Source organism: Penaeus vannamei, chromosome 5 (genome assembly GCF_042767895.1).
Source record: "Penaeus vannamei isolate JL-2024 chromosome 5, ASM4276789v1, whole genome shotgun sequence".
In the NCBI taxonomy this organism is placed as follows: domain Eukaryota; kingdom Metazoa; phylum Arthropoda; class Malacostraca; order Decapoda; family Penaeidae; genus Penaeus; species Penaeus vannamei.
The window spans coordinates 39,489,010-39,501,509 of NC_091553.1; the positions used below are offsets into that span (position 1 = coordinate 39,489,010).

Sequence of the window (12,500 nt, forward strand, 5' to 3'; positions counted from 1 at the left end):
ATTTCAACTAATACCCTATAATTCTACCTTTTTCCTCTTCTTGTTTCCCTTTTTGGGCTTTTTGGCTGCCTCCGCTCCTTCACGTTCCTTCCTTCCCTGAAATAATGAAATACATCCATCATACACAGATCACAATAAAGTCCCTGGCAAAGGATAAGAAAGAGAAAAAAAAATCTGCTCCCTCTGCTCTTTCAAAGATTATCTCTCTAAAAACTACCATATAACACACAGTTTCCTATAACACTCAATAAGGACTAATGTAGGCTTTCAGCTATACCAAAACACTCCTAGAAAGCCAAAGAATTTTATGACAATCAAGGGCAAAGATTTATATAAATCCTGAAAACTTAAACTTGAGGATGGCCATTTTCATCCTGGTGCTTTGGAATTTCACGATTATCTTTTGACCTTTAGACTTTGTATGGTGTTGGGTTCCCGTCATGGCTGACTAGGCCATGGCTTTAAGCAATGGGTCATTCATGTTATGGTCAACTTGGGCGCAGCTCTGAGCAACAGGTTATTCACATCATGCTACTGATACATACATTATTTTTCATGCTCTTTTTTTATAAGGCTCCATCATGCGCATATCTTTTGCCCTGGGGCATTACCAGAGGGAAAACGAGATGGTTTTTGCTTTGTAAAAAGGGCAATATTTAAAACAAATCATTCACCAGGTATGCCTAAAAGATGTTATGCACCAAAACACAGCTCTCTTGTTGCTGCTGTGAACCTGTAAGTAACCTTCACTCTAGCTTACATGATCAGTCTCCTTGTGTGAACTACTCAGATTGTCATATGGCAACCCTGCCAGTGTGACTGTATGACACACAAAAGGGAAGTACCAAAGCCTTGTTTAAAACTGCATATGATCTCTTATTTCATAAGAACAAGATTTACAATAAGTCCTTTTTTAACCCCCAATAACACCACATTCCATCATGCACACAGTATAACAAACCTAATTAATTGAAACAGAGTTGTCTATACATACCTAGATTACTAAAAGTTAAACCTGGGAACTACAATAACCAGAATCATTAAAATAATCTTTGGATACAAGGGATACAAATAGAAAAAGTGCAATATGCCAGCCACATCTGAAATAGGCACGAGGCAAGTCTAGTTGGCAGCAAATATTCCAAAAGAGATATATCAGTATACTCCCTCTTAATGCTACACTAAGCTTTGGACTTACAGCTAATATAAAACAAATTTGTATCAATATAACAAAAAAAAGTCTAGACTAATGACTGTCAAACAACAACAAAAAGAAAACTATAAAGATTAAAGAACAGTATTAACAATAAAAGCAAATTAAAGACAAGACATTATCAAGCATAGTTTTAGCCTAATACCAAGCATGTCACACATCATTTGGGTTGCACTCAAAAGCATGGGAAATATAATTTCCCCCATCCTCCACAATTTTTATTCCAGTTTATATAATTTTCATGGAAATTAAGATAAAGAGAGACTTTAAGCACACCTTTGGGGGATGTAACTCTTCAATAATTGATGTCATGGCTAAATAAGAGAACAACTGTTTAATGCACACAACCATGAGTAAGCTCAATCTCTCGTAGGATGTAAGTACATACGAACAGGAAAAAAGTCTGGTCATACTGTGGCATGTAAGCTTATATCACCCATCAGCAATTATTTTAAAGTAGTACTACACTCAAACAACGATGTACCATATATATTTTTGCCGCACTAACAGCAAGAAAAGAAAATCCAAAAGATCAAGGAAAAGTAACAAAAACTTTCATACCCAGGTAAATTGGAAAAACAGACAATATAAAAAAACATCAATGAATTCAGAAAGTAATGAGAAAAACAAAGGAGTGCAAATTATTACAAACCATGAGTACAAACATCCAATTGCAGAAAATATAAAAAACACTTCTATATGTAAAACTCTTTTGGCTACACCATTACATCATAATAAACTTCACACATATATGTGTGAATGCAAATAAGAGAACAAATTGAATATCTGAAAAATTAATCATCATTTATATCACAGGTATAATTAATTGCCAGCTATGTAATAAATCTAAAGATAGTAATGCTATCCCCCCACAATAGGTAAGTTATTTGGGGATCTAGTAAACAAAAGACCAGGAAAAAAAGGAAGGAAAAAAAGCTCTATGGCACTTGCTCATACTAACAGTGAGCTAATACGTCCACGTAATTACAGCAACAAGACTAACGCTGCCCATCCAAACAAACAGATGTACATATTGTTTACATTTCCATCATATGAACTTAATTTTTTTCATATTTTAAGCTGAAGATACAGATGCATATATCATGAGCATGTAAATATACCAACCTTTCGGTGCCAAGTGGCCACTATAACCACCATAGCAAATACAATGTTCTTACCCAGCATGGATATGTAAAGATCACCATGACATGGTTAAAATTCATCCATCCTTAACCCTTTGTGTTTGGATGGCATGACATGCCATGCCCACTGCCATTTCCAATTGTGCTTTACACATTGAGGACTCCACAAGTTTACCCTTTTCCTTGATTTTTTATGTTTTTCATAACATAAAAATATTCATAATGTCAATAATGACAAAAACAGTATTAATATTAGTAGAAAATACATTTTCTCAAAATTTCAGGAAAAAGGGAAATCAGGTGAGGTCATATATGCTGATTAACCCCTTGCCACCAAGTGGCATGTACATACATGCCATGACATGACATGCTTGGACTGCATTCTGGGTAGTATGTATGCACATGCCATAGTGTGCCTCTCGCATTTTCTGGGGTCATTGTATGGCCATGCCATGATTTTTGTTTTTTTGCAGTTTCTTTTTCTTTTTTTCACTGAAACATGGATGAAGTAGTTTTGAATAATTACTATTATTTTCCTTACATTATACATTTCATAAGGCCTTCTCAGGCTTTAGCGATAAGTGTCTGCAAAATTATACAAGTTTCTGCAAAAGATCTTGTGTATAATGATTACAATGTGTACAATTAGAAATTTATATTTCTATCTTTCCAGATTCCACCATCAAAATCCAGAGCCCAGTTCTTCTCATCTAAAGGACTGGGAGGATACCTCTGTCCCAGAGCTTAGGGTCTTCATTAGCCTATGGATGGCCATGGGGATGAATCATAAGCCTGAGCGGAGGCATTACAGGTCGACCAACCTCTTCTACCACATGCCCTTATTCAACTGAGCCAATACCTCCACTTGGTGGACAATGAGGGGAGTCATCCCCCCAATGACCACCTGTGGAAGTTAAGGCCAGTAATCAAAACCTGCAGACCTGATACATTAACACGTTGGCACAGTGCATGTCAACTGAAAGTTCATGCCAAACGATCTGCAGGTGAAAGTCTGCAGAGATCTGGTAAGTCGCAGCAAGCCTACAGGCATGTTGTGCCTGCAATGGCACGACAAGCGTATGGTAACCATGCTGTCAACTGTCCACAGAAGTGAGATGGTCACCACCCAGTCCCACAGTGGGTTTGACAGTAGACTACAATGTTGGGATGAAGGGGGTCGATACAGGCGATCAGCTGGCTATAACATCTCTCTCCACTGACAAATCCCCCAAGTGGTATAAAAAGATTTTCTTCAACCTTTTTGACATGGCAGTCAATGCCTTCTCAGTGCACAATTACTAGGAGGTCGTATGACTCAGATGATCTTCCGGAAGAAACTTGCAGACGATCTCATGCAGCGAAGGAGTTGCCGCAGTAGAGTGGTTAGGTCACAGTCTCAGTCACAGTCCCGCTCCCGCTCCCACTCTCCACCCATACAGTCGCAACTTCAGGATATTACCTGACAGATTTCTATGTCTCACGGGCCATACCACAGGTGTTGACTCTGCTATAGTCACGGTGTGAGGACGACCAAGGTGATGTGTTCAGGGTGTGATATTCCTCTCTGTCAGGCTTCCTGCTTGAGGAATAGCACACTCTGAATGCTACATCTAGGTGATCCTCCTCACCTGTATATATTTATTTTCGTAGATAAATACGAAATATAAAAAATTCTTTCTATATCCTCCTATACCACACTTTATTTCTTTATACACCAATATGAAATGAATATTAAAGAAAATAACGATCATGATATAACAGAAAATCCAGAACCATACTCTAACTCATTAACGACGGGTGTCCCATATATGAGACACCCGAAAAAATAAACATTCCCGGGTGTCTCGCCAGTGTGACACTGTATCGGGGCTCGCACTCCAGCGCAGCAGACTCTGGGAAAGCTCCGCCCACCGATTTTGTAGCCGCCCGGAATCTTTTATTTTTGGCTTCAAAATATACCAGCGTGAATGGGTTAAAAAGAATGAAAGAAAGAACAAAAAAAAAGAGGGGAAAAAAGAAAAAAAGAAATAAAAAGGATTCTTTAAAAGACTTGATCCAATGATATTGAACAAATAAGACACAAAAAATAACCTTACAGGAATATCAATATACACTTACAGGTGTATTACATATATGTGATCACGAATCTATAAAACCACACTAGGCAGAGAAATTGAAAGCTATATCTTGCTCACAAAGTAAGACCTTGTGTAAAATATAGACCTTGTGTAAATACTAGGGCATTTTATACCATTATCTAAAAAATGCATAAGAAAATTCAATAAAAAGCATATGGTTAAAACATGATGATGCATCACACTGCTTACTTTATTTAGAGTAAATGCGAATAATTATCAGTTATGGAGTACATACAATGAAAAAAGTGACATACATTCTTGATTGACAGGAATATATAGCAAATATAGACCTTAGAAAATAATACCGAAAAATACAAAATAATTTCTTAGTGTTACAAAGAAAAGGCAAGGAATGCTGGTACTGCGCTTGAGTGGTCACACACCCTAAGGTAATGGCATGGGCCCCTGGCGGCTAAGCCCAGGCCACTACAAATTCCGCCCAGGGAGGAGGGCTTGCGTATTGGAAAATCACCCGACGGCATTGGGTTAATTGATTATCATTTACAAAAAACTACAGCAGACAGTAAATGTATCTATGTACAATGGGTTAAGGAGTTAATCACTTGAATCTAGGTAACATGACCATCATGTCTTGAGGGCTAGGTGAACTGAACAAGTTGTCATGGAAAAATTTGGCTGAGGACCAGAATGTCAGGAACATGCCGTTGTGCAAATTTTGACTAAAGGGCAGGGTGACAAGAATGATTAGCCGCGAGTGCACAAAGCTCTTAGACAGTGATTAGACTCAGTGGGCATTTAGAAAGGGACTCCTGCATTATTTCCATCGGTAACCAAGTATGGAATGTACCATCCATGAGCCACGACTGGGAGAGCGCCGGCTCCACAAAGGACACTATTTCCAAACTCAGGATTCTATTCCTGCCTGCTGGTCAGGGTGTATTACAGAAAAATGTATATTACTAAAGTATTAAAAAAATGACTTATAAGAAATTGTTACTCGAATAGAAAAACAGCCAAAATAAGAAAATTTTCACAAGATTATATAATGGTAGAGAGAAAATATGACCAAGAGCTGAATCAGGTTCCAGGAAGGGGGTCAAAATCAAAGAGTCTAGGGAAGGCTAATCATCTGTCTTATGAGGAACTCTTGAAATGTTACAATTAAGTTGTTTTTTTTACTGTAGCTGTTTTCCTGTTCCTCTTTGTACACATTACTGTGCTTGTGCTAGTGTTTAAAATATCACTTATTGTTACTGTTACTGCAGAGAGTAATAGATAACCTAAAGAGATGATATGGAATCTGTGCAAGGAATAAACACAATAATACCACCTTAATACAACATATCAAAAGACAAATGTAGACATTGGAAAATGGCAAAAAAGTAAAAAAACACTTATGCAGAAAGAGATAACCATAATGTATAGCAAAGATAAAGAGTCTTGACACCACACGAGTGTTTAAGTGCTACCAGTCCACAAGACACACATGTAGGAGAGTCTCCAATCAAGTTGGCTTATTCTCTGGTCTTTGGGCCAATTGTGAGTAGCAGAAGACCAAGATCCAATGGATTAAGAGTTTTGCTGATTTCCCCCCGTCCCCCAAAAAATCAACATCATATGAAGTTTTACCAATTGTATGACTAAGTACATCTGAACACACTATTTCCATTCCAAAACAGTTAAGTTGGAAGAAGAGCGGGCTTGAAAAGCAGGTGAATTAAAATTGATACTTGTTTTCTGGCTTTAGTTAATTTTACAAGTTATTGCTCAATCTATGTTTTTTTCATCCAAAGACAGAATTGGATTTTGCCATTAAAATACATAAAAAGCAGTTCTACTGTTATCAAAGATATGAGTGTCTGTTGGTCATTGGATTCACATCTTCAGTATTGGAGATATTACTGTCTTTAGGGACAAATAGTCTCTTGGGGAATAAAAATGCACATATCATAGGTTTAGGATCCAAATAAGTGACACTTTTTTTGTCTGGGAAACAAAGCTTTGAGTAATTTATTTCAATAAAGACTAAAAATATCTATATAACTAGAGATAAATAGATATAAATATATACATATCAATAAAGATATATGGATAAAGATGTGAATATAGACACTAATATATATATATACCTATACAGATAAAGATATAAACTCATAAATGAATAAAAAAAATTACATACTCTAAACTCAAACACATAAAATTTATTAGTTCATCAAGATCAAAAAGGAAAGAAAAAAAATTGAAGGCACACATGCACATAACACCCGCACAAACACTCAATTCACACAAGATGTTCCTACCTCAGGAGTAAAGTGTCCGTGGTAGACCTTGTTCTCTATCGAGCACTCCTTAAACTCTTCTTGCTCGACCAGGAAGTCCTTTGCATCCCACGCCTGAGCACCATCCTTAAACATGAAGATTGCTCTTCTCTGGTCAACCATGTACCTGGGAGAACATGATCACAAACTTAATAAAGCAAATCAACTAGGAAGGTTTCTGTACAAAATTTTGCTGTGATAGAAATAATACTGAGGGTTTAAAAAAGGTCTGTAATGTTAGTCTAGACAAATACTGCTCTTATTTCACTCCATTGATATGATCCAGCATTTCTTTCTTCAATCATTTACTTAACCCAATCACGCTGGGTGTCCCATATCTGAGACACCCCAAAAAAATCAACACTCCGCGTGTCCCGCCAGTGTGACGCTGTGTTGGGGTCGCGCTCCAGCTCAGCAGCGGGCCACAGCCGGAGGGCGGACAGACTCCGGCGAAGCTCCACCCGCCGATTTTTGTAGCCGCCCGGATTTTTTTATTTTGGCTACAAAATGTACCCGGCGTGAGTGGGTTTACCCACTAGCGACGGTAAATAATATTTTCCGGGCGGCTTCAAAGTCAGCGAAAGGGCGAATCCAGCAAAGTGCCCATGCGCTGCCCGCCACGGTCGACAAAATCAGAGCACAAGCTCCGATCTGGCATCGCACTGGCGGGACACCTGGTAATGTTTACTTTTCTGGGTGTCTCATATGTGAGACACCCATCGTAAGTGGGTTAATTCCTAAACATATTCAAAGTTGTGCCAAACCACTCAACCTGATATGGTTGGTATCACTGATTCTGCTAGTTATTTTTTACAATCTAAATTCATGATATATAATGGTCAAAAGCAAATATCTACAACTAATTATATACAAAGATTATACAACATAATGAGCATCTGACTACATTCATCCTTCATGTAATAACATTTTGAAAATCCTCAAGAAATAATCATATCAATAAACAAAATATAAAGAAGACAAATTCCATGCTACACCACCACATAATACTTTCAAGTGTGATCAAACTGCTTCAAATATTGCTTAACAATTTACACTAACTGTAATTGCTGAGCCTGGATGTATGATATTAATCATGCATATATTTTCTCTCTCTCCTTTTCAAATACCTCTAATACATAATATACATCACAGGATTTGGCTGCATTTCAAGACATAAAAAAGTACACACTAGCCCACTGCATGTATCATGTGCCAAAATAAGAGAAATATCCTAACCTTGTTCCTTAAACACTAAAAAAAACTATGTGCTCCAAAGCTAAACAAACGGAGCATCAAGCATGACTAGTGCCGCAATTCACTACCTCAAAAATAGAGTATATCTTCTGCCTATGTATTGTGACTCCTTTCAAAGTAAGCTATCCCTTACATATTGTTACCTTAGCATTATCTCAGGCAGAAATATCTGATATATCATACTGGTTGTTTATGTATAGGCTTTTCATATAGTGCCTATGAAGTACTCCCTACATGGCATAAGTGTGAATGTCAAAATTAAAAATGTCAATTCCATTTTGAGTACCTGTATATGCTGCTCATTTATAGTGTATATCAAAAGAATAATAATAGACTGAAGGACTTGTTCTTATTGTATTGTCATTGTAAATTTTAACATAAACATTAGCCCTAAATAAAATGGTATATTCTAAATCTGTATCAGTGGAAAGCAAATAGAAATGAAAATAAAACTTAAAAAGACATGAGATGCGAGCAAAAAAATTGTCACGTACGCCATCTTTTCAGTCTGCAATATGTAAAATGGGGCCAAACACAAATGGTTTATAAAGGTACAAGAAAGGACAAATACTAATTCTGTATAGAATAAAGAAAACCATAAGGTATCAATTATTCACGGAATGAGTTTCTATCATCACCACCACCATCAGGGAGCTAATGCCAACGGGTGCATTACTGCATCCATCCTTCGTTTCCACCTTCAAGGGTCCCTTATGGCGAGCCACCAGGGAGGGACTCAGCCCAACTCACTGCATCTGAATCAATGCCCTTCTTCCTTTCAATTTTCATAAATAAATAAAACTTCCGTATCATCCTCTCTGAACTTCTTACCTCTCTGCCTGTATATGGTTATTATGTAGCGCACTCTGCCAGAGCTTTGTGATGTCTTCTGCTTTCTCGGGAGTGAGTTCATCCTTGACCTGAACAAACATCATGAGGGTGCGGCCTTTCTTGCTCATCTTCAGCAACTGCTCTGGGTCTCCGATGTTGCTCGGGTCGAATTTCATGTTGGGGGGAGATCGCAGGTGTTCTGGCAGCTCATCTTCCGGGAGTGGCTCTTCATCTTCCTGAAAATATTCATATTTCTATTCACATAATCTGCTACATCAAATCTAATTTTTCTCTACAACAACACTTCATCCTTCTGAAGACAGATGTACATAACGTGTCTACATATTTATTCTAATTTTACTGAGTTGAAAAGGCTGTTCAACTATCGTTCCTAATTTGGGCTTTTCTCACCACAATATCTCTCATGAAAATCTATGCAAACTAAAAAAGAGCTTGATGTTTGGATCTCAATAAATCTTTATAATAAATACAAGCAATGGTATACTCTCTATCAGCTTCTAAAAGATATGCATCCTCTCTGGTGAGGATGGGAAATCACACCAATACTCCCGCAGGACAATGTAAAATGACTGTGATGTTTTTAAGTCTCATAACGAAGATTTTGACCTGTACACTAATTACCAAAATGAACTTGTATGATGTGCTAATTCAGATTTGACAGTTCTGCTTCATGATTGATAATTTCTAAAAAATATTATTAAAAGCAAAACAACATTTCTTTAAAAGGCATGACCAATCCTATGCTGGCTATATTTCAGAAGCTTGGTACTATATTCCATAGGTAATGATAGATCTATATAGTTTTTCCTGGCTACTACAGACCTAAAACTAATTGGCAATTACTATATAAGTATCTCTGACAGTTTTCCTTTCTTTTTCTTTTTATACATCAATGTATGTTTTCTATCCCAGCAAACTTTACCCCAAACATCCAATTTTATTGCACATAAATTATTGCAACTCTCACCACTTTTATTATTATTCTATCACCTATCATAAGTGCATGATGGTTTTAGTGGTCTTAGTCCTATTACAGCAAAATTAGATTCAATAGAAATATATGCAGAGAAAGACATACTTCACACTTAATGCACGCAAAAGAAACTAGCACAGACTAGTAAAGACAAGTTCAAAATATGTGACTTCCCGTAAAAGGTTGACATTATCTATCGTCACATGATGAACTACAGATTCATCACATATTCAGACTTACATCCTTGTCTTCATCAGCACCTTAGAAGAGTACAAGAATAAACAGCCAAAAAAAGTCATATTCTTAACTTTTAACACCTGAACTCCTGATGACGTGGGGTTCATGTCATGGCTCCCTTGGTTGTGACTCCACGTGATGGGTCCTTCACATCATGTTATGAAGATGCATGCATTACATTTTATGGTGTTCTTATAAGACTATAAGCACTAACCTTCTCTGTATACATATACCTGCATGGTAACCTAACTTCTTGAGGCTACAATTAACAAGGATCCACTAAAAGTAATTGATTGCAAGCAGTTTGTCAGAAATACTTTGTCCCCATTAGTCACAGATTCCAGATTTTCATTACTTATTCACACTCCTAATAAATTTTTCTTCTGGTGCACTTTCCCATCTATCCAAGTTAAGCTTTCTTATACAGACAGAACTATGTGTATATGTTTAATGTTTAATAATCTGTACATAAAATCTTCATGACCGCATGGGAACTGAAGGTATTTCCTGAAACCACCTTCACAAACTGATATTTAAACACACATGCACTTCTAAACAGGTGTGACTTCCTTTTTCTACTGCTAAAAGAAAAGATGTTTGACCTCTCAAAAGCAAACAAAAAAAAAGAAAAAGAAAAAAACAGTAGCTGACCTGATTTTTTTTTTTTACTACCCATAGTTTAATCTAGAAATGGGACCCACAAATGAATAGAATAATCATGATCAAAGAAGAGACAAAACTACATAGACTTATGTGAAATAATCAAAAACTGAGAGAGAGAGAGAGAGAGAGAGAGAGAGAGAGAGAGGGGGAGAGAGAGAGAGAGAGAGAGAGAGAGAGAGAGAGAGAGAGAGAGAGAGAGAGAGAGAGAGAGAGAGAGAGAGAGAGAGAGAGAGAGAGAGAGAGAGAGAGAGAGAGAGAGAGAGAGAGAGAGAGAGAGAGAGACCCATTATTTTGGTATTACTTCCAATAATACCAAAATAATTCTATTAAACCAAAATTAACCAGTGTCATTTCACAATGCATAGATACTATTGATAAATGACCAAATGAAATCACTTAGTGTCCTATAAAACGAGAAATTTTGACAGAACCCAAGCAACTGAACTGTGAGAAAAATAGTGTCTTTTCAAAAGCTGCTAAATACATAGAGTATCTTTGGCCAATCTTTACAGTATGGATGCACTAAGCTAGGGCAAACCATATATGATATTCTAATAGCGGACAAAAAGTTGCAGTCATCGGTAGTTCCACATAACAGATGCGGATGATTTTGGTATCACTGGTATCTTACTCCCTAGTTTTCAAATAAATAGAAATTATTGAGCAGAAAAAAATAAACTCCCACATTCCCCAATAGCAGGGGAGGAGGGCATGAAAGTTACCAGGGAAACTGTGGGCTGAAATATGAATAATCTACACAGAATCAGTCACTATATCATTCAATGCAGAGGGTACAGCCCCCTGCTCCCATGGGGAACTGCTACCCCCCAACCCTCACCCAGGATAACAAAGAATCCTCCACACAAGCACAGCTGGAGAGAACATACTACCACCATGCACGAGTGGTGTTACCACGTGTTGCTGATACTCGTTTCTTCCGTCAATACATGGATGATTCTTTGTTTTCCTGATTCTGTGTATGTTCTTCATGTTTTATCCCACAATTTCCCTGGTAACTTTCATGCCCTCCTTGCTATTGGGGTTAAACTTGTTGCTAATAAGGGTTCAGGGCTTTCTGCACAATAAAACCTACATGTTTGCATTGCGCGGGAAATGCTTTCCCCACAAAAAAATTATTTGGTTAAATTCTGTCCAAGCAAATGTAGTTCTCGGTTAACTTTCTGCACACACAGTTCTGTTTTAAATCATCGTCCACACATAAAATTCTTTAGAACTTTCCGCACACTTTGTTTCATCATCTGTCCGCAGATCCGTCCCCACAAATATAGACAAAATGATGTCCACGCAAGAAAAAATGTAATATTCCCCATGCAAGAAAAATACTCTACAGGCTGGCCCTCACCCAAGAAAACAATGAAACCCTTGTATTCACAACAGGAAAGAGCGTCGGACAGACTTGGCAATGCCACTCCCCCATGGCTGTCTTAGGTTCTCTCCTACCATGAATGCGTGGAGGATTCTTAATTTTTCGGTACATTTGGAAATAGACGTCACTAACGCTTTCCGGGACGATTTCTGTTGTTTTGGTTCGGTTGATTCTGGTGTTCCTTTCCATCGGAAATGGCTAGATTGTCTTTTCCATACCAGAGTTGCGTCACCCTTGATATCATGCATTTGCACTATGGAATTCTCATTTTCTGCTGTAATCACGGTACCGATTTAGTCACAATATTGTTTAATGCAGGGGGCTGCACCACCTGCAGCCCCCCAACCCCCATCCAGGAAAGC

The 12,500-nt window shown here is 37.6% G+C and overlaps 1 protein-coding gene across 1 annotated transcript in view; it reads right to left on the reverse strand.

The window, feature by feature from the left end:
* The window catches only part of boca (LDLR chaperone boca), a 14,382-nt gene that overhangs the window by 305 nt on the left and 1,577 nt on the right, over positions 1–12,500 (reverse strand). Inside the window, exons 2-4 of the mRNA XM_070122120.1 lie at positions 8,858–9,093; positions 6,755–6,899; positions 1–96 (exon numbers count right to left, since the gene is read on the reverse strand). The exon at positions 1–96 is cut by the window's left edge and continues 305 nt beyond it. Coding sequence (XP_069978221.1) covers positions 16–96; positions 6,755–6,899; positions 8,858–9,093 — 462 coding nt within the window. The 3' untranslated portion in view covers positions 1–15. The remainder of the gene's footprint in view (positions 97–6,754; positions 6,900–8,857; positions 9,094–12,500) is intronic.